This window comes from Leptonychotes weddellii, chromosome 2, assembly GCF_054177405.1.
Source record: "Leptonychotes weddellii isolate Sample4059 chromosome 2, ASM5417740v2, whole genome shotgun sequence".
In the NCBI taxonomy this organism is placed as follows: Eukaryota; Metazoa; Chordata; class Mammalia; order Carnivora; family Phocidae; genus Leptonychotes; species Leptonychotes weddellii.
The window spans coordinates 45,776,217-45,800,425 of record NC_138370.1 but is presented as its reverse complement, the minus strand read 5'-3'; the positions used below and the strand labels follow the sequence as shown (position 1 = coordinate 45,800,425).

Below are 24,209 nucleotides of genomic sequence, written 5' to 3'. Positions count from 1 at the left end.
AAATTAAAAACAAGTGTATTTTATAATAAAATGCATCAGAAAAAACTTAAATCAAGGCATAAGTTACAAAACCTAAATTTGACAGCTTATCTATTCATTTGCCTTCTAAATTAAGTATCAGTCCTCTATTCAATCTGAACGTCAAAACTCTTATTAAACAGTAGTGAGAGAACAAATTTCTTCGTTTAAATATTTATACCAGGCTTTATAATATATATATTTTGTTATATTTGTGGGGCTAAGGCTTAACTGATAATGGATGGTATATCAGTAAAGCTTTGCAATGGTGTTATATTTCTTAATTGTATACAAGGAAAAGTTAAGAAATCATATGTAATAAGTAAAAATCAATTTAATTTTTAAAATGTCATTTGTATTACATGCATATTTTTAAAATCAGTATTTGTTTAATATTCAAATATTTTACATGGGGGAAACAGGTTTTTAATTATAACATAGCAAAAGTTAAGATATTTTAAAAAAATATTTGACTGCATAATTTAAATAGTCCTTAATACCTCTACAACAAATGAAAAAAAGTTGATTTTTGAAAATTAAATTAAAATAACTGCCAGTTAAATTTTTCCACAGAAAAGAATTCACCTAGAAGTAGTAGTTCTAAGTGCTGTATTAGGTTTCTAAGAATAAGCCTAGCAGACATTTAAACATTTCTGAGGAAAAAAAAAACAAAAACATTTCTGAGAATCTGTACCTTTCTAGGATATATACAAAAATGAGAATAGGGAAAATAAAATAGTGAAAGAATGGTCTTCATATTTTGATTTTTTGATAAAATTATTCAGTTTTATGACAATCTATAAGCAGTTTCTAGGGCAACATGGACTGTTAAAGGCATTACGAAGACAACATTTTGATGTATCACAAATGAACAATGTCCTTTGTGATCGTCTCTGATAAAAGTAGCATCGTTACTAAATAGAAAAATAAAACAGGAAGAAAATGCTGCAGATAAAATTTGATGACCATATTCTGTGCTCTCCACAAACAATGTAGTCATATTTTAATCAGGTCCAGTAGAGGACTGCATATATGTCATGGAAGCTGCCACACAACATGAGCAGGTGGAAAGATTTAAAATGTGAGCTGGTAAGGTAAAAAGAAATGACTGTTATATAGCATTAACTTTACTTAGCGGGCTTCTCAGTGATTTCTTCATTGAAAAGGAATATTCAATGACTTGTTACTTTACTTGCAAGTTTATTATATCGGAAAACTGCAGTAAGATAGTAACAAAGTTCAACTATTTCAAATATTCACATTCTTCACTTACCTCCTCTGGGTTAGCATTAAAGGTGAGGCTGCCTTCATCCAGCTGCATATACAATTTTCTGAAAGAAAATCCTAGAGGTGGGTTCTTATTATATATGGAACAGTGACCCCAAGTGGATTTACATAACCTATAAAAGATAAAATCAGACAAGAAAACATTACTATATTTAATTTCCTAAGTTAAACATGTATACACATGATAAAATAGTAACATGAAATTTATAGCTCAAAAGTTGAAAATGTTTAATTCCGTACTTGTTTTTTATTTGTTTACTAGAGTATGATCAACAAATGCTTTCAATTTAGCAACTCTGATAGTACTTAATAAACACAAGTTGAAGATTAATAATATTCATGAGTACTATTTGAAGTTAAATAGAAAATATTACTAATAATAAATAGAAAATATTACTATATAACTAATAATACTAATAATAATTAACTAATATTACTAATAAGTTAAATAGAAAATATTACTAATAATATTACTACTAATAATAGCAATGATAGCTATTAATGTATAACATTTACCCAGTGCTTACTAGATGTTAGGCACTATTTAAAACATTATACTAGTATTAACTTGCTTTTAATCTTTACAACAATGCTATGATGTTGGTGCTGAAGATAAAGAGACACAGACACAGTAAAAGATAAAAGAGTTGACCTGAACCCAAGGAGTCTTACCCCAGAACTAGAAATCTTAACCAAGAAGCTAAACAGGATTAAGTAACTATGATCCGTTGCAAAGTAAAGTTGAATGGGGGCAAAGATCGCTAGGTAGGGGGAGAACTTTGTTTTGTTTTTTTTTAACAATATACATATTGATAACAGGCAAAATAAACATAGAAATTATGCTATTAACTTCAGGACATACATCAAAAGCTGTGTATGACATTAAGAGTAGCTGTTTTAAGATGCTGCTTCAAAACACTGTTTTGTTTTTTTTTACCATCACAGTGATACATGATTGTTTAAAAATCCTGTGAAACCTAAAATGTTAATAGTTCATATAAAACATACTGAAATCAGAGGGGGAGACGAACCATGAGAGACTATGGACTGAAATCGGAGGGGGAGACGAACCATGAGAGACTTTGGACTCTGAGAAACAAACTGAGGGTTCTAGAGGGGAGGGGGGTGGGAGGATGGGTTAGCCTGGTGATGGGTATTAAAGAGGGCACGTACTGAATGGAGCACTGGGTGTTATACGCAAACAACGAATCATGGAACACTACATCAAAAACTAATGATGTAATGTATGGTGATCAACATAATAAAAAAAATACTGATTTTTGCAGTTTGGGATAGTTGTGTCCAACTCTCTACAAAGGCATTAGCTACTGGTTATTATTTGAAAGCTAAAGTTTTATCTCATTTTATCTTATTATAATGCCTAGAAATTCTGGATCATTAGACCATAGATCATTAAATATAAGTGCATTACTCTAGAGATACAGAGAATACTGCAATTATATTTTAGTACACTTTTAATGACTATCTCAAAATTATCTGATTTGTGTGTTCACAAACACCTACTTGTAGTGATATTAAAATAGTTTCATTTTCTGATATTAATTATTGATTTTTGACTCAAATTTCATGTCACACACATACAGTGTATAGGGTGACAAGAAAGTTACTGTCTCAGCCTGTAACATCAAAAACTGTGAGGATAGTGGGTAAAATATGTAATTTAATGAGAATATCTTCTTAATATTTATATCCTTGCATTATTTTTACCAACCAAATGAAATCCCTGATTCTAAAATAGTGGGTTTAGGAGTTTGTTTAGAAAATTATCAGTATTTTAGCAGAACCTTTAGTCCTATAGCTTTTGACTTTTATTACTGAGCTATGTGAAAATAACAGAACCTCTCAACATTAAAAAGTATTTGACACATCTACAGTTAAAATAAAAACTAAGCTGGCCTTCCATTTAAAATAGAAGCAATTTATCACTAAGGAAAAAAAAAAACAAGTGTCATAAAAACAGGCATAATTATGTGGTAACAAGAAAGGAAGCATTTCTTTCAGAAATACACACCCAGATTTAAATCCCAGATAAAGAGGACATTCTGATTGAGTTCAGATAAATTAGAAATAAACTTTTTTTCTCAGAGTTCAAATATAGGATTACAAATTAAGTTTTCTGGTAATACTAAAACGCAGAAATTTTAAATAAATAATGAGCCAGTGTTAAAGTATTTTTATTTCTTCTTTTACCAATTAAGAAATTAATAACCATAAACACTACTAAGAGAGTAACAGGGTCATGCTTATGATTTTTATTTATTTAGATGCTGAGAAATTAACTATATATTTAATACTGTAATTCTGTAGCATCAGAAAGCCTGCATTAGAAATATTATTGTTGGTAATACATTTTTACTAAAGTTTGGTTATTTGGATAATTTATGAATTCTCTCAATTAGATTTTCATTTAGAAATTATTTAAAGTCACAAAAAGACCTTTGTTTTCAGACATGTTTTAAATCACTAGAAATGAGATTTAAATAAACCTTAGATACTACAAAGTTCAAGATCCAAAGATTCTTCTAAGTTTGGTAACATATTTACAACTCAAGTATATGATGCTATTTAAGGAGTACCTGAAGTTATATGGATTCTATTCCAAACAATTGTAAATTTATAGGTTAAATTTAAACTGATAGAATCACTGCTACAATTTCTATAGTCTACTTTCACTTCAGCAAGCAGATTATCTCCTTGAGTTCTACTATTTTCCTACTTCATTGATGAAATGTTGGTTAGAAAAAATAAAAAATAGATGAAACATTCACCACAGTTTATATTAACAAGCACCTCTGTGACAGAAGTATATAAATTAGTAAGCACACAATCTTCACTTGGGAAGCACAAACTACCAGGGGTGTGAACACTTTAAGTTTTGGATTATAAATTCTCACTTGTATGTTTTTTTAGATATTTTATTATTTTGTTAGGTAATCTCTACATCTAATGTGCGGCTCAAACTTACAACCCTGAGATCAAGAGTTAGTTGCATGCTCTACCGACTGAGGCAGGCAGGCACCCCAACAACTTGTATTTCTAGAATAAACTGGCACCTCTTCATTGGTAACTTCTCTTCTAACTGTAAAGTCATTTCCTTTATACTGTCCTTCTTTTCCCAATATCAAATTTGACTGTGATGATGACTCATTATCTTTCCGGGTTTTAATAAAGAACAAGTCAAAATACAAACCAAGGTTAAAAAGAAATACATCATAATACATTTATATATATATTATAAAAATAACATTTAAGCATGATTGTGTTTAGAGATATCTGAATTAAAGATGTTACGATGAACTTACCCTTGCCAGAGAAGTTCATCATTCGCAAGGTCCTGCCAAACACATGAAGCTAAGCAGAGGTCAGTTGCATTCAGGTAGGACAAGATGGTAAAGCTTAGCTCAGGGGGCAACATTTCCAAATTAATGAATCCTTCTTGTTCTTTAGATTTCCGTGCCTTCAAAAGATGATATATATCAATGCCTCCTTGGACTTGTTTACGATGACTGGTGTTAGAAATGTTGTTGGCAGCCATCCTCCTGCTCTGCTCTCTGCTGAGGTAGCCTTGCTCACTATAACCTTCTTGCTGTAGCTGCTGGTTTCTGGCCACTCTCCACAGCCCCTGACCCATCTGCAAGCCTGGGAGAAAGCCAGAATGTAGTAAGGTCAACTGTGACACGAAGCATTAATTTACCAGAATTAACATTCCTCATTAAAGCACATTAAAAGGAGTGGTATAGGGCGCCTGGGTGGCTCAGCTGGTTAAGTGACTGCCTTCAGCTCAGGTCATGATCCTGGAGTCCCTGGATCGAGTCCCGCATCGGGCTCCCTGCTCGGCAGGGAGTCTGCTTCTCCCTCTGACCCTCCCCCCTCTCATGTGCGCTCTCTCTCAGTCTCTCTCTCTCAAATAAATAAATAAAATTAAAAAAAAAAAAAGGAGTGGTATATTACAAAGAATAGCTGGAACATCCTAAGTACAAAACTTGGACAGAGAAAGTTGCAGAAATCTTTGATTCGATCATCACCTTTATCCCAGTTTGCTGACTACTTTTAGAGTCCACAGGTGACATAATCATTTTTCACATGGTAAGATTTAAAAGTTACTGATGTCCTAAAGACTCTTACAAGTTATAATTATGTGGACTTATGGGCCAGTATTAAATACAGCTCTGATCAGAGCACAGGACTTTAGTTAAAAGGCCTCTAGACCCTGCTTTTTATCACAACTCAGGCTAAGCTAAGCTAGTCCCTTTTAACCAAACTCCCAGATGCGTAACAGCTGTGAAACAGGCTTTTCCTTTAATTCTGCCAGTCTACACTTAAGTTGTAGACTGTAATAAAATGTAACATAGGCCCTGAAGTCTAATTCCGAAACCTTATAAATTAGACACCTAGAACTCCATGATAAATAGCTTAGTAATGACTATTTGGTTTTGTTGTTGCTTTAAATAAAAATCATAATTTAGACTAATTTTCCAGTTCTTCTCCATATAGCCCTGTGGATTCCTCAGAGGTACCTGTGAAAAGGTAGAAAAGAGCATACTCCAGTCTCCTCTACCTTCATTTGACCTCCAACCAGAGCGGCTCTACATTTATCTGTTAAGAAATGTTGGACTGCCTAGTATACAAATATTAGGAAACTACTGGCCTAGACTTCCTATTTGATCTTGGCTTTTTTTTTTTTTTAAAGGATTTTATTTATTTATTTGACAGAGAGAGAGAGAGACGGCATGAGAGGGAACACAAGCAGGGGGAGCGGGAGAGGGCATATGATCTTTTATAATGTTTATAATGAGAACTAACAAAAAAAGAAAGGAAAAAAAACCTCCAGAGGTGACTAGAAATTTTAAAAAATTATTAGGAATTTCAAAGAATGTCAAAGATGTATTTTTTCAGTATTCAAAAAGGTAGGCTCCACATGTATATTTACTGAGTTATTGGCTATTATTTGGATAATGACCACTGTAACGGGTTACTTGTTGATCAGAACAGAAAAACAGTCCAGGATAATTTTTCACTCTTCTTTACAGTGAACTGCTTGGAATCCCAAGAGCTTAAGGTATAAAGGGATGGGGAGTTCAAAGAGAAGGAACATATTAATAGTTTTTAAATGTGGGGAAATTAATTTTTTACAAAGAAACCACAAAAAAATAATCTTTTATCCCTAAAATACACACCACAATAATGGTAGCAGTTCTTAAATTAGTGATTAGGCTATAACAGTTAAATTTGTATTTTTAATATAGGATATTAAAAGATTGAAAAGACAAGACACAGAGCCAGAGAAAATATGTGCAAAACACTTATCTGACAAAGGACTGGAATCTAAAATATACAAAGAACTCTTAAAATTCAACAATAAGAAAACAACCCACTTAAAAATTTGCAAAAGATCAACAGATGTCTCACCAAAAAATATTTATAGGTAGTAAATAAACATATGAAAAGACACTCCACATCATGTGTTATTCTACAATCTCAAATCAAAACGAGATAATAAATACTACACATACATTAGAATGCTTGAAATCCAAAACACTGACAACACCAAGTGCAGGCAAAGGTGTGGGAATGCAAAATGGTACAGTCACTTTGGAAAACAGTCTGGCAGTTTCTTTTACCATATGATCTGGCATTTGTGATCCCTGGTATTTACCCAAGTAAGTTGAAAACTTAGTCCACATAAAAATCTGTACACAAATGTTTGTAACATCTTTATTCTAATTACCAAAACTTGTAAGCAACCAAGATATTCTTCAATAGGTCAATGGATAAACTGTGGTACATACATACAGTGAAATATTTAGAACTACAAGAACTGAGCTATGAAGCCATGAAAAGACATGGAGGAAACTTAAAATGCATATTACTAAGAGAAAGAAAATGATCTAAAAAGGCTACATAATGTATGATTCCAATTATTTGACATTCTGGAAGAGGCAAACTATAGAGAGAGCAAAAATGATTAACAGAAAAAATAAAGATTATCAACAAAAATTTGTAAGGAATTTTAAGTTTGCTAAATGTTTAAACAAAGCCATATCATATTACAACGTAAGTATAATTTAATTGACACAAATTTAACATTTTAAGATTCAAAATTATAAAGAAAGGTATTTTATTTCCATCATGGCTATTTCCCTGTTTATCATAGCAAGAAAATATCTAGAAGCACACTGCTTGCTAAGGTCATTTAGCATATCTTGTCCCTTTTTTGATGATCAGATTTATTTTTCTCTTTTGTTTTTGTACCACCAAAGGTAAATAATACAACATGGTAACTATAATGTTTGAAGTCTCAAGATTTAAAGCATTTAATATCAATTTCTGTGTATTTCCCCTGCAGCATCTTTCTGGCTAAGCAGCTGTTAAGCAGCTGTTGTTATTCTCAGGGATGTTGCTAGGGAACACAGAATCAGGGTGATTTCCCTAGGCTTTGGACTTTAATGGGGAATCACTTAAATTGAGCACTGGATAATGTGATTCAGAAAGCATCCGGCAGGTAGAAAGAGGTAAAGCTAGCAGCTGGCTCTTGGAGGGGGAAAAAAAAAACTTGATGTGGAGGGTGGAAGTTTGAGGTTCATGTACACATAATTCAGAGAAAGGAAACTGCATTTTCTCTTCTCCTACTGATGAGTAATACAACAAATTGCCCTTTTGGAATGTACCTTTCCCTTTAAAGCAGTTCTTCATACTGGGCAAAAACAGAGTATGATAAACCTCTTGAGGAAGATTAATATCATAAATTTATGCTTTGGGGAAAGGAAAGGGTGTTTATAGAGTTCCATCCCCATCCTCCTTAGGGTAACAGTGATGTGAAATGTGGGTGGAACTGTCAGAAAAGTGATAGAACTCTTAAAACGACATGATATCCATTGCAGAAGCTGTAGAGTAAGTCATGGAGGGAGCACAATGTTGTGGACTCTGAAATCGAACAGACTTGAGTTTAAATTCTGACTCCACTGGTTATTACTTACAAGATCTTGGGGAATTCGACTATTCTAAGCTTTAGTTTCTTCATATGTAATGTGATAATTTGCATATTACATAATAATATCTATACTTCAAAAGGTTGTTATATTGGGAATGAGATAATGCATATAAGTTCATTCCACAGCTACAAAAATATTAGCTATTTGTTGTGACAAGATCGTATTTTCATAAAATGAAAATGAGAAGAACTTGGTAAAATTTAATACTTCAGTTGTGCAGATGTTATGCCTGCTGAATAAACTCATTTGTTCATATTGATACACACAATTCTTCATCTCTTTTAGTTACTTGATATTTCAGCCATGGTTATTCTTTTGCTCATAAATGTAATTCTTTTATAATTGATGGCCAAACCAACCAAACCCAAACCTGAAAAACAAAAAAGCCTGTATTATGTTTCACAAAAAATTTAAAACCTCAGCATGTATTATGATAGTGCCAATAACAATGGCATGAAACAGATTCTTGTGTTATTATTAGTAATATGTCAACATCTGGCTCTACAAGATACAAAATACGGCAGAGTTTCATGCTGGGCTCTTACATGATTTCAAAATTCTTTAAAATAGGTGTTTGAACTGAATCAAAATCTGACTTCAAAGTATACAATCTTCAGATTTCTTATTAAAGTTTTAATAAAATCTTAGTATAAAGATTTTCAAAATTAAAACATAACATTATAAAAGTTATAGTACTCTGTCATTTGTGCCAGGAATTCAGCCCCAAAAATACCAAGCTGCATAGTGGAATCATTGAATATACAGAGTTTCAAATTGAAAAAAATTAAACACAAAAGTATTTTTTTGTATTTGAAATGAACAGTTTTGTTGTAAATATGGATTTTTGTGATGAAATCACTGCTGATAATTTGTTCACTCAAAACAGGTTGAGGAATATAGATACTTCTAGGAAACAATGCTCTTATAAGAGCATAGTTAGTCTATTTCATGTACAAATAAAAGAAATATGGGCAATTCTTGTAATTCCTGGTAGTTATGCTCTATAAAGTCACTACAGTGAATTAGCCATTACTGAACCACTGTTCCTAGGAGATATGCGGCATTAGGTTCCTGCAAGCTCCTGGCTACATTTTTGCCAACTGATCAATACATAATCTTGTTTTATGAGTGTTTCTGTTTAAAGACACCTTGTTTAATATACACTGTTGATTCATTATCACTGAACTCACCAAAGCTGATCAGAGCTCATCTAACACAGGCATTTTCTCTCTAAAGAACCATCACACTTAGGTTCTTGCACTTAGGATGCTGCACAGCACTTCAGCAGTAAGCGTGGGGCCATTTTAAACAGTGAAATCATCAACAAAAAAGCACAAACATGTAAAAAATGTGCCACTAAATAGATTACAAAAAGGACACTTGTTCACTATATGAGAGCTAAAACAAGAGAGCAGAACATTGCCTTATTTGACCTTACGTGGGAAGAGCATGTCAGCGACACAAATTTTCTGCAGGTCTGTACATGTCTGAGAATGACTGTGAAAGTGCCAAAAGTGTTGATTTGGGGGATAAACATAAATTTGAGTGAGCAGAAGACTTCACAAATACAAAATCTGCAAATAAGAAAGATCGACTGTAATTAATACAATTTAAAATGCCCGATGCCTTTTCCTCCAAATTTGAATTTACTTTGTTTAAAGTTTATCATGTTCAGAGGATTTATAAAATTCTAAGGACCTTTCAAATGAAAGCAAAGATATTTTCTCTTGTTCTCCAAAGTTAGAAACAGTGCTTCACTATTTCTCAGCTGATGGAAATAATTAAAATTTCATAATTCTGTAGGTTACAGAGGAGAAATTATTCCAACAAAAATTCCATATAAGATTTCAAAGTTGAAACTCCTCCCTCCAGAGAAGAGAAAAAATTATGGGGGGGAAAAAAAAACCAAGGCAATTAGGATGCTATATTTTCTTATTTTTCAGAATGATAATGATTGATAATTATAAACAAAGATTTAGATACTATTTGTAAGTTTAAATTTACATTTTATGGAGAATGAGTAATGCAAAATAAAATAAATCTCAGAACTCCTTTTTAAGTTGGATGAAGAATCTCAAAGCAATGGCCAAACATGCAAATGAATATTATTCAAGAATTTCTATTTTCCTGGAATTATGCAAACATACCTATCAATTTAATTAATTTTGATAATTTTCATACAGTAGTCAAGTAATGCTCCCTATGTCTCAGAGCTATTACATTCTGTTTTTGTGTAAGGGCCAAATATTTATGTTCAATTCTGTACTGCTTGCACAAGTACTCATGTATTTAAGTGCGTGTATATGCAAATGTCTCACATGGATAGAAGACTCAAAAGCCTGGCACTCCTGGTTATGGGATGGGTAACTCAACTGAACAGCTCTGAACAATCAGTGGCAGTGTGGATAAATATGTCACATTAGGTGAACAAGACAGCTATTACTTTAATCTCATGCATAAGGAATTTCGTATTTTTGTTTATTATCTTACATTTCAAATTTAACATTGTGTTCCTAAAGTCTTATGCTACCATGGAACAGTAGCTAGGATAACATAAATGGAAATTAACATGACTTTAGGAAGATTCCAGCACTTTTCAAAAATAAACAGTCTTGGAAAAATATCAATAAGAATGAATAAATCTTCTTGCTTAGCTAAAGGTCCATTTATGGAACGAACAGCCACTATCACCTCTAAATGATCTGTCTCACCTCTACCTGACAATATTTTAGGCCTGTTACATCCAGGATTATTATGCATATACGCTGCTTTTCCTTCTGAAAAAGCTCTTTCAGTATTACATAGCTTGATTTTAATAGTCTTAAACTATAAAATTATTTTGATTCATGCTAACATGATTTCAGGAATAGGTCTTAATCCAGGACCAGGATAAATATATATAGTACGGTACCATCTCATTAACATGATTTGTGAGATATCAATTAGATAGTACTAAGTAAAAGAAATATTCTAACTTGGTTTTGGGCAAATCTTTTATAGTCAACTCCTAACTTCTCGTTAAAATTTTAAGATTGAGCACATATATTTAATCATCTTTCCTTCTTACTACAATGAGAGAAAAGAAATTTTAAAAAAGGGAAAACTTAAGCCTAAAAGAGAGGGAAAATAGGCTGGTGAGTGGACAAAACATTTCAACAGATTTCTCTAACATGAAAGTGGAAGGAGTAGTGGTTACTAATGAAGCCAAGAAGAGGAAGGAGAAAGTATGGAATAGTGCAGAGAGTTAAGCAGAAACTTATGTACCTTGCAGAACCCTCAGAAAGCTTTTGGGGTTCGAAAACAAGAGTGTAAGTATGGGAATAATTGAGCGTAAAATGAGAAACAAAAATCAAGGGATTACTGGGTCACTGCTTCCATCTTTACACAGTAATGAAAAAGATTAGCCCTTTTACAATCTTTATGAAAATTAAATAAAATAATATGGGACAACAGACCATAAGCTATCCCTCAACACACATGCATCAAGTGTCTAGAATGATTAGGCATATACTCTAACCCCTTTCTCTCATCCAGGTTGAATGAAGAAGGGTTTCCTCTAAAGAAATTGAACCCTAGAGAAAAGACTCCCGACTCTCCTTCTCTTCTAACATTTATAAGTGGCCCAGCATAATTGCTATCAAACCAACCATCCCAGAGCAAGGGCCACCAGCTCTATACAGGTGCATGTACCTACAAATCAACATGTTATTGTCTCAAAGATCCAATGTTCAATCATTAAAGTGTGGCTGAAGCATTTGCACAATGATTGCTTGGCTTATTTTTTTGCTGATTTCATCCAGTCACTCTTTGGCAAAAGTTAACAAGTTAATTTTAATCTTAATCTAATAAACACAATCATAAACTCTACATATTACATATTTTTGAGAGTTTGCTTAGAGAAGGAACCAACTGAAGCTTTGTAACATATAAATATGGCAAAAAGATACATCCTTCTCCCAACTTTAATCTTTCCAGTCTACTTGGGACCCCCTCAAGGGCTACCAAGAAAATACTAAGACAGTGCTTCTTAAATGCAGATTACGAATGTCCAGTGAGCTGAAGAAAATCAAAATAAAACAAAACAAAAGCAATTAGATAATGTCAAAAGGGATGTTAGGAGCTATTGTGAAAAAGCTCCTACTGGGGGGCGCCTGGGTGGCTCAGTTGGTTAAGCAACTGCCTTCGGCTCAGGTCATGATCCTGGAGTCCCGGGATCGAGTCCCGCATCGGGCTCCCTGCTCAGCAGGGAGTCTGCTTCTCCCTCTGACCCTCCTCCCTCTCATGCTCTCTGTCTCTCAAATAAATAAAAATAAAATCTTTAAAAAAAAAAAAAAGCTCCTACTGGTCAAATCTAGGACAATCTGAGCATCAAAATAAAAATAAGGACAGTAATAGATTATAATCCATCAAAAAAAAAAAAGGATCCATGAGTTCACCCTGATGATCAATAAATACATAAAGGAGAAAAGAAAGGTCTCCTTTACAGTAAAATGTCAACTAATAAATGTAAAAGGAATAATGGGTTAGAAGAATCATTTTATAATCGTTGTGGGAAAAATAATTCTGGCAAAAATTATGAGTGGATGCTGGATCTGGAATCTGATAAAGAATGGAATATTTACAGCATCTCCAAGTATCTTCTCACATACTACTCATTGATTACCAAAATTATGAAGATAGTTTTTAACCAAATGATCAAAATTAACATTTACCAGTAAGAGACAAATGGACTACATGTGCCTCTGGCCACGATACCCTGAGAAGGGCACATCATCAATTATGCAGTATTCCAGCCAAACATGTATATGTAAGCTGAATCTAAACATGAGGCCTAATCTGAGGAATGAACCCAAATGGAGTCTGTAAAATGACAGAATTTATCTTCAAAAATGCTGTGAAGCCAAAGAAAAACTGAGGAAAAGTTCAAGGACATTTTTGGGATAATTGAAAACTAGACCTATGGGATGAAGATTGGATAAAATATTGTATCAATGTTAAATTTCCTGAATTTGATAACTGTATAGTGGCTGTATCGCAGTATATTCTTGTTCTTAGGAAACACATTGAAGTGTTAGGGCATAATATATGAACCTGGTCTCAAATGGTTCAGAAGAATAGTAACATCTATCTCTCTATAGAGAGAGTGATAAAGCAATGTTGGAAAAATTTTCAAATTGATGAATATGGGTAAAGAGTATATACTAGCTATTTTCATTATTCTTACAACTTTTCTGTAAACAGAAATCTGGTGTGGAATCCAGGCTTGTGAATTTGAAAAAATTTTTTGTTAGATGTGCACGCAGTTTCAAAACTACCACTCGAGGGTTTAGTGTAATACACACTGAAAACCATCACTAAGGAAATAAATGCCCAGCATTATGGCTTAAGAAAAGTAGGAGACTCCTATCAAAGAAAATATCAAAATAGCAAGAATTATTTTTGCCATTTTTGATCAAAATTTTTAAAGGATGGAGGAAATTTTTTAAAAGAAAGTTGGAAAAAAATACTTTTAACTCTTTCTGTATTCATATTTAAGGCTTGGAATTCCTGGCTGTGTTCCCTCCTGTACATATTATGTATATAATATCTAATCAAAGATATTAATAATATTGTTTTTGTACTATAAACCACCATTTAATACTTTCTCTGTGCTAAGCACTCCATTAAAGCTTTATATGTGATCTCATTTTAATCCTCCCAACAACCCTAATAGGTAGAAATTATTATTCTAATTTTATACCTTAGGACATTGTGATCCAGAGAGGTTAAGCAACTTTGCCTGAGATCTCCTAGCTGGCAAATGTAAAATTTAGGATTCAAACTTAGGCCTGAGTCCAAAGACTTTATTCTTAACCACCAAATCTTATGCCCAGAACTGTTAGAGCCCACAGATGGCAAAGGCAATCTCCCATCTGTTTCTTCATCACTGGCTCTCATCTCTTCTGTCACTGTTTATTACCTCCATTGTTGTCCCCAGCTGCAGCTTCTCTTCTCATAGGCTTTGATGTGAAAAAAGATCTGGCTCAAACTCGAACACAGAATCTGATTCACATATAGTCTGTGGTCTTCATTTTCCTCATCAGTAAAATAATGGATAGTTTTTCTTTAAAGATTGATTTATTTGTGTTGTGGGGGGGCAGGGGGAGAGAGCGACTCTCAAGCAGGCTCCATGCCCAGCACAGAGGCCCACATGGGGTGGATCTCATGACCCATGAGATCATGACCTGAGCCAAAACCAAGAGTTGGATGCTTAACCGACTGAGCCATCCAGGTGTCCCAATAATGGATAATTCTTATCCCATGGGACTTAGAGTGTATAACATTTAGAGAACCTAGCCCACAGCAGGTAATTTATAATAACAGGTAGTTTTGTATTCATCTCTCAACCCTCTTTAAATGATAATCTTATGTTGCTTTTTCCATTTCAGAGTACACCCAATTATTTTGGATTTAATTACCTGAGTCGTTATAGTCTTGCTTCTAAATTTCATTAATTTAAGATCTGTGAAATTTGGGGAGAGGCCATTTACCTTTGCTAGTAGAAAAAATTAGTAAATATACAAAGTAAGAAGCAGCAGCTAACTTGGCCTACATTTACATACTATATATAAAAAAAAAAGTTTGGCAAGTAAGGTCAAGTACTTAGTCATCAGTCAGTGATAACAGAGATACCTTTTTGTCTTAAGTCCTAGTACTTAAGTACTACCATCATCTTCATCACAATCATTTCTAGAAATGAAAACGTCAAGACTTCATGGGAAGATTCAACATGTCAAAGTTCCTTTTGGCAGTATCACAAAATAAATCTGTCAATAAGAGGAAATTTCTACTATAGATCTTTACAACAACAGTAATTTAAATTTTAAAGTGCTTTGTGAATAGCATGTTAATTTTTTAGATCTTTAAAATCAATGTTACAATTGTTGAGATTCATATTTTAAGCATATTAATTATAGAATACTAATATTTACTCAAACATGTTCATTAAGACAATCCTTTTGGAACTCACCTATCATATTGTGCTTTTAAGTTTTTTAATTTATTAAAAGAAATAAAAATTTTAAAAATGTATATACACACAGACTTTGTTTTATTGTGTTTTGCTTTACTATACTTCACAGATAGTGAGTTTAACAAATTGAAGGTTTGAGGCAAACTTGCATCAAGCAAGTGTATCAGTGCCATTTTCCCAACAGTATTTGTCACTTTGTGTCACATTTTGGTAATTCTCCCAATACAAACTTTTTCATTACCGTATTTGTGATGGTGGTCTGTGATCAGTGATCATGACTCACCAAAAGCTCAGGTGATGGTTAGCATCTTTAAGCAATAAAGTATTTTCTAATTAAGGCATGTACACTTTTTAGATATAATACTATTGCACACTAATAGAGTATAGAGTAATCAACTTTTTTATGCATTGGGAAACCAAAAAATTCATTTGATTTGCTTTACTGTGATACTCAGTTTATTGTGACGGTCTGGAACCAAACCCTCAATATCTCCTAGGTATGCCTGTATAGAGGTAGTCCTTGCTTTGTACAGTATTGTGCTAACTATTAATAGTGACCATGAGACCATGCAAGGCAAGGCCACATCTCTAATATGCTCATTTCAGTTAACATAGTAACATGCAAAGTAAAAACTGACTATAAGTACTAAGACGAGGAATTGATTCCACACAAAAGGCTACATGGATAAATCCGTACCAAACAGTGCCTTAGATCTATAAAGTGCTCAGTAAATGTTTCTTGAGTGAACAAATGGATGAATGATGAACAATGATAAAAAAAACTGATTTAGATGAACCTCGATCTAAACTTCACATATCTTTTAAAAATTAAATGAAATTGCATCATGGCCTTAAATGTAAAGCATAAAATTGTAAAACCTTTTCTAATTTTTTCTAAAATTCACAGAAGGAAATTTTAAGGATCTAGGACTGGGCAAAGAGTTCTCATACTTGACATCAAAAACATGATCCATAAAAGTAAAAACTGACAAGGTGTACCTCTATAATCAAAAACTTTCTCTTTGAAAAACCATGTGAAGATGAAAACACAAACTATGTACAGACTGATAGAAAATATCTGAAAGCCTCATATCTGACAAAGGACTGGTATCTAGCTTACATAAACAACCCTCATAGCGGGAGGGGAAGAATGAAGCGGGGGAAATCGGAGGGGTGGACGAACCATGAGAGACGATGGACTCGGAAAAACAAACTGAGGGTTCTAGAGGGGAGGGAGGTGGGAGGATGGGTTGGACTGGTGGTGGGTATTGAGGAGGGCACGTTCTGCATGGAGCACTGGGTGTTATGCACGAACAATGAATCATGGAACACTTCATCTAGAACTAATGATGTAATGTATGGGGATTAACAGAATAAAAAAAAAATCAAGTAAAGAAATCAAAAATTTCAATTAAAAAGGGGACAAAAGACATGAACAGATATTTCACCAAAGAGGATATAATAAATGGCACATAAGCATGTGGTAACATGTTCACCATCATTACCCAGGAGGGAAGTGGGTCTAATCATAAAAAGGTAGCATGAGGGATCCCTGTGGTGTCTAAGCTGTTTAAAGTATCTTGAGTGTGGTGCCAGATATGTGAACCTGTGCAGAATTTCATACACCCATTTACACATGGGAGTAAAAATAAAACTGGGGGAATATGAATAAAAAAGATGAACTGTATTAATGTCAATGTCTGAGTTGTGATAGTACATTACAGTTTTGCAAAATGTTACCAGCCATGGAAACTAGGTAGAGTACAAGAGATCTCTCTGTATTTCTTGAAACTGCATGTTCATCCACAATAACCTCAAAAAAGGGGGAACAAAATTGTACACTTAAAATGGGGGAATTTTATGGTATGGGAATCATACCTGAATAAACTGCTTTAAAAAAAGAATCAGGGGTGCCTGGGTGGCTCAGTCGGTTGAGCGCTGACTCTTGATTTCAGCTCAGGTCATGATCTCAGGGTCCTGAGAGCCAGGTAGGGCTCTGCGGCTCAGCTGGGAGTCTACTTAAGGTTCTCTCTCCCTTTCCCTCTGCCCTTTCCCCTGCTCATGCTCTCTCTCTAAAATAAACAAATCTTTAAAAAATTTTTAAAAATTAAAAAATTAAAAAAAATAAAAACCTAGGAATCCTCTCTGACTTCATGGAATTTACCATATAGGTCAAAAGAAGACATGATCAAGGAATACAAATCCTTAAGGATACAAATCCTATGTTTTAACTATTTACATAGTCTGTATCAATAATTGGGTAAAGGTATAAATGCTAAAGAATTGGTATTTGTGTGCCTTCCCCTTGATCTCATAAAAATGTAAATGCAAAATACATTAAAAATTCATATAGTTACCTCATTAAAAATCAAAGTACATAAACTAATGTAAATTTGGATTGCTAAAATAATCATTTCTAACATATAGAAATGATTTTATTTATTAAAAATATTTTAAAAATCAGAGTTTGTTTAAATCTCCTAAAGTCTTATATATCCTGGTTTCTATTAAAATAACAGCAACATTAATAATAATAACTTCTATTGTGCATCGATGTAATAATTATTTGGAAGAGTCTATTTTTAAAAATAGGTATTCAGGCCTCTTTGACTTTTAAAATTTATTTCTAGTTTTACTATGCTGAGATTAGGGAATGTAGGCTATATGATGTCTGCTTGAGAAAAATGTGTAAGTTTTCTTGACACTGCTACTCTGGAGGGGGAATTTAAAGTTACAGCTCCAATTATGCCATATGCTATGTGACCTTAGATAGTTCAAGCAAGGTCTGTGAGCTTCTGATTCCTATAAAATGGGGGGAAATTACTCCTGTCTATTTTACAAGATTGCTGTAAGTCTTAACTGAGATAACATATCTAAAAGCATCTTTTTTTTTAATTTTTTTTTTTTAAGATTTTATTTATTTGCGAGAGAGAGAATGAGACACAGAGAGCATGAGAGGGAGGAGGTCAGAGGGAGAAGCAGACTCCCTGCTGAGCAGGGAGCCTGATGCGGGACTCAATCCTGGGACTCCGGGATCATGACCTGAGCCGAAGGCAGTCGCTTAACCAACTGAGCCACCCAGGCGCCCCTAAAAGCATCTTTTAATTAGTAAAGCAGTATGTAGGTCCTGACTCAACTTTTTTTCCTAATGCCAAAATCCAAGAAACAGCAATACTTTTCTGACATGATTTTGGAGGTAGTATTTTCATTTTTAAAAAGTGAAATACAATTTTAGACAAAATTAATCTGAGGGTATAACATAGCACAATGATACTTCCACCTAAAATCAGTGTAAATTAATCAACAACTATACTAGTTACCAATTTATTAAAGTTTATAAGAACCATAACACTTTTTTTGAAGATTTTATTTATTTATTTGACAGAGAGAGACACAGCGAGAGAGGGAACACAAGCAGGGGGAGTGGGAGATGGAGAAGCAGGCTTCCCGCCAAGCAGGGAGCCCGATGCGAGGCTGGATCCCAGGACCCTGGGATCATGACCTGAGCAGAAGGCAGATGCTTAACGACTGAGCCACATAGGCGCCCCAGAACCATAACACTTTTTTAACCAGTAGATGGCTATGTTTCTAAAATAGATAGTACTTTTGACTGTATTTGTAATGTCTTGTTCTCTTTTCAAGAGTAGAGTATTTCCACAAAAACATGAGATAGGATTTATTAATAGCTGTTGGTATATCTAGTATAAAGCTTATCTGTAAACTGTGAAGCAACTTTAATCAAAATGTCTCTAGGTAACAAATTAAACATCAAATAAAATACTATTCTATAAGAAAAAGGTAACTGCACTAGTGCTTTTAGTAATTCCATGGCACCAAGCATTCAAAGAGCACATGCTGTGGAGATGACTCTACGTAATAAAGAATGGTTTACATACCACTTAAGTAGAAAATACACTTGGAAGATGGGAAAAATAGAAATGAGTCTGTGGGATCAAAAAAGCATTCTTGTTTAAATACTTTTGTTTGAAGCAAACTACTTCCGTAAGTCTCTTCCTGAGCAAACACTGTTAAATCACTGGTATGGGAGGACTGACAAATAATTATCTAATTAAAATAACTCATTATAAAAAGTTAGTTTTCTTCAGTAATTCCTAAACATCTGAAGAGTGGAATTTAGAAATAAGAAATTTCTTATCTCAGATAAAGATCTAAAATGTGTGCCAGAAGTGTTATGTCTAAAATGCTAATTTTATTAAGACTTAAAGATAAGAAAATTCACTTACTTTTATCTTTTTAGAGATTTTCAATATTTTTCAATTAGAAAGTAACAACTAGATTGATTATTTTAGGTTCTAAAAATCTTTAAATGATGTGATATTACTCAGTGACATAAGAACATGAGAAATTCTGTGAGAAAATATTTTCCACAATACATTTAGAATCAAATGGGCAGTCCAGCATTTATTTCTCTACTTCCAAAAGAATAGACCACCAAAGTAGTTTAGAACACACTAGGTGGAGAAATTTAAAAAAAGAGGAAAAAAGGGAAAAGAAAAAAACATGATAACCAATCACACCCCTAAAACTGAATGGCAACAATTGTAGAGAAAGAAGGAAGGGTAAGCCCACAAGGAGGTCTTTCTAAGGAGAAAAGGGAAATAGCTAAGTACTAAGAGGTCACAAGGTACATTAAACACATAAAAAAAACCCCACTCATTAAATTTAAAGATCTGGTCCTGCAAGAACAGTTTGTGTTACTAAAAAGCATACCATTTGTATATATTTTTTTTAATTCAAAAAGATTTACAATATTACTTTCTGAAGTTTTTTTCCAGTTCTTTAATTTGATTCTATAATGAGTGTTACCAAATGGAATTTAAACAAATGCAAAAATTAAAATGTGTCATTTAAATGTAATCAAATAAGCTGAGAATTTTAGTCTTATTTATTTTGCGGGGGCTTGTTTTGCAACAAATGCCCCCACTGTTTTAATCTTTAAATAAATTTATCATACTTCTCACCTGCTTTAACTTTTAAAGTAAAAACAATTATACTTCTTACCAGCATTATTGTTACTTACACTGGTTCTTACTTAATTGCACTATTTACTCAAACCCCTGGTAATCAACAACTGTCACAGCAGCATATTTCAACCCACCTCCTTGGGGCACACCACACTCCATGCTCACTAAAGAAAATGGCCATCCCTATGAGAGTTGAGGAATTAAAAAACAAAGCAAAACAAAAACTGTAATTCTCACTGAACAGCTTTTAGACAAATAAAACAAGATATTAAAATATTGAGGGAGGCCTGAATATAAGGAAAGTCAGAAATGAGATGAGAAAATATCTAGTAATGAAGAGACAGACACAAAACCTAGATTTGATTCAGGTTCCTTCTCTTTATTAACTGTATTGAAAAAGTCACTTAAATTTCTATGTCTCAGTTTCCTCACCTGTAAAACAAGGGTTTTGAACCTAACAATCAATCCCAAAGGTCTCTTTTAACTGTAAAGTTCTATGATTCTATAAAAATTAAATGAGAAAAAAAAAATCCTAAAAATAAATAAATAAAATGAAGAGGTGATGGAGGGGTGTATGTGTGTGTATGTGTGTGTATGTCTGTGTATAAGCATCTGTTCTTTCTGTCTCTTTTTCCCTATGTTCATGACTAAACCTAATGCCTAAACTTGAAACCACAGATAACTTTTATCATCTCTGTGTCACTAAAGTATTTGTCCCAAATACAATGTAAACTTATTCAAGTCAGGATGTTTTAGTTTTATTATAGAATATATACCAATAAATTTGTCAGAAAAACAAAATGAGAAAAAAAGAAACAGGGAATACAAATTCCTAGAAGTAGATATATTTCATTAAAGTTGTTTTAAAATAGTAAAATAATTCAATGAGAAAGCAATGAGTTAGATGTATGTTTCACAGACTTCAGTATTAATGATTCTGATGCATTAATCACAGGCCAGAAAAAGGATTAACCTCCGTTTCCAAATTTGAATCAAAATGTAGAAAAAACAGTTGTATATAGCACTTGGATAAGTAGTAAACTAAAATCATAAGTTTGAATGACTAACTTCAATGCACTGTGATCAAAGAAGATAATCTCTAAGTAAATCAATGGTTTTATATTGTGAAAAGAGGAAATGTCTTTTAATCTACACAAAAGCACAGTAAACACAAAAATTCCCTATTAAACTGATCATATATAATAAATTATAATGTGTGTTTTAGCTTATTTAGCAGTTATTATCATAAGGTATTGTGGATGGAAGTGTTTCAACTGTGTTATTTTCTCAAGCATCTGTTTAAAATTTTGCAACTATATAAGGGCCCAAAATCACATTCGTTAACTGGCTGTAACCTATAAATGAAATATGTAAACCTGACAGGGAATCTCAATTTAAAAGCCAAACTTATAATTTGAGAATTGACACATGCAGGCTGGTGTTAAGCACTTAAGTTATAAAAGATAAACCTGAATAATACTTTACTAACAGGTAAGGCTTTACAACATCTTTCAAACCTGGAAGAAGCATATGCAGTTTTACTGTAGATCACAGCCAAAATAGTGTCACAACAAGCCCTGAAAGCCTGTACCTTTAGTTTGTAAGGTTATGTGATTCCCTGACAAAAGCTATGCTGATGATGGACAGCCAGGGAATGCTGATTTAAGGTGGTACGTGCCACCTAAGAATAATGATGAAAACAGACATGAAAAACACGTCTATTCTAAGATATACCTCTTCCATCCTTACTTGATCTCACACCAACATAAAGACTGCCACTGACTTGCATTCTTTCTATACTAGAAAAGCATTACCTCTAGCTTTTCTAACCTCTTTCCTCCTTAAGAGCTATCTTTGCTCATGTTAATTTTGGTACAGTGTCAACCTTATAAAATGGCAATGGGTAAGGAATACACAATCTCCACTTGTGATATGCTTTGCTCATGGAGACCCTAAAAATACAAACATTCCTCTCATGCACATAATCCCTCATGAGGCATAATTTCCAAGTAAAATAGTAAACCCCTCTTCAGATAATTAGTAGGGGGAAAAAAAGACAAAAAACAAAAACTTTTTTCCAGGAGAGATAATGCTTGTACAAACTTATTTCTTTACAAGTTGGCATTGCTTCTTGTCTGACTACATTTTTCTTTGATGCATTTTTGATCAGTTATTCCTATCTAGTAACTCTTAAAAGTTATCAGCCAAGCTGGGTTAGGCAGTCTAGAGGATAGCCCCCAAAGACTTCTGGTTGGATTTACTACTCACTTCTAATACAATGGCAGTAGTGGTGAGATACCACTTCTGAGATTAGGTTATAAGAGACTATGGGCAGTCTTGGGTACTCTCTATTGCTCACCCTATGCGAAAGCAGCTACCACACTGTGTGAAAAGCCCATGTGTGGAGAACCTAGGCCTACCAACCACCATATGAGTGTACTTGGAAGCAGATCCTCCTACCCCTCAGTGAAACCTTCAGATGAGATCACAGCCCCCAACTGTAGCTTGACTACAAACTCATGAAAGACCTTGGGTCAGAGGCTCTTTGCTAAGCTGTAACCAAATTTCTGACCCACAGAAACTGTGAGATAATAAATATTTATTGGTTTAAGCTGCTAAATTTTGGATGAATTTGTTACCCAGCAATTGATAACTAACACGGTACCTCAGACAAATTATCAAATTAACTGGCTAAAAATGGGAAGTTTCCTACTCAACTGGAAAAAGAGAATAAAATTTTTCCTTCATTCTCAGATCTGCTCAATTTTGTAAGCCATTTTCTTAGGGGGTAAAAACCCTCCTATCTCATAAATATGGTTACCATACTCCAAATATTAAAAGGACAAGGAAAGCAGAAATGAAAAACATAAATTAGCTTCACTTTGCAATAATAAAGATCATCATATACTGATTTGGAGAGAAACATCTAGGATCCTTGAAAATAAAAATTCAATTTGTTAAAATAAGTAGACTCAGTTATTAAATTACTAACTATATACAGAATCTAAAAATAAAAACAAAAAATTTCAATGAGGATTCGAATTTATGTAACTTCATCTAATATTAAATTGGAACACCCGACATAGAAGAGAGCAGAGACCAGTTACAAAGAAACAAACAAGAGACAAATTAAGAATTTGCCAAATTTCTAACACAAGTTTGATGGCTGAAGCACCTGGCAAAGCCATCATGTCCTTAAGTAAAAGTGTTTGCATTCATATTACTGAAAAGTAAGTAAAGAACTGAAAACTGCCTATGCATCAAGAAAACACTCTACCTGAAAAGCAACACTTGGGCTAGAAAAGAGTAATCTTTGCCATTTCTCGTCTTTATTCCATAATGAGGCTAGGACACCACCTGGGGTCCCAAGTTAACCTATATACTCCATGGCCTAGAAACACAAGGAACACACCTACTCCCGCCTCCTGATACAGATTCCACATTTTAACAAGCCATTACAGCTGTCACTCAAAGTGCTCTGCACTGCCATTGGCCCCAAAGTCTTGCTGGTTGGCAAGTTTCTGCCAACTGGCAAACACCGGTTGTCTTTATTTTCGAGAAGAAAAGGGTATGCAGAGAAAAGAGGCAAGAGCTCTGAAATCTCTTGTACCTGAGCGACCTGCGATCCCCACCGCCGCCGCGACGAATCGGCCTCTGGGCGGGGGCTTTTAGTAAAAAAAAAAAAAAGGCTCAGCCAGGAACTGGTGCCCAGGCCATGGAGAAGCCGGTTCAAACTTTTACTTGTTCACGCCGGTGGAGGTATCAGCAGTGAGAATACCAGAAGCAGCACAGGAGCCCTCTGAACTGAGCGCACGTCAAGCTGCAGCAGCCAGAGCTGCCGACTGTCCGACTTTTGACGTTTCCTATTGTTGCCGGAAGTGACGTTAGGGTTCT

General features: G+C 33.9%; 1 protein-coding gene across 1 annotated transcript in view; it reads right to left on the bottom strand.

Moving 5' to 3' along the window:
- FBXO8 (F-box protein 8) overlaps positions 1–24,196 on the bottom strand; it is a 53,049-nt gene extending 28,853 nt beyond the window's left edge. Inside the window, exons 1-3 of the mRNA XM_081810927.1 lie at positions 23,926–24,196; positions 4,629–4,965; positions 1,292–1,418 (exon numbers count right to left, since the gene is read on the bottom strand). Coding sequence (XP_081667053.1) covers positions 1,292–1,418; positions 4,629–4,957 — 456 coding nt within the window. The 5' untranslated portion in view covers positions 4,958–4,965; positions 23,926–24,196. The remainder of the gene's footprint in view (positions 1–1,291; positions 1,419–4,628; positions 4,966–23,925) is intronic.
- Between the last annotated feature and the right edge of the window lie 13 nt (positions 24,197–24,209).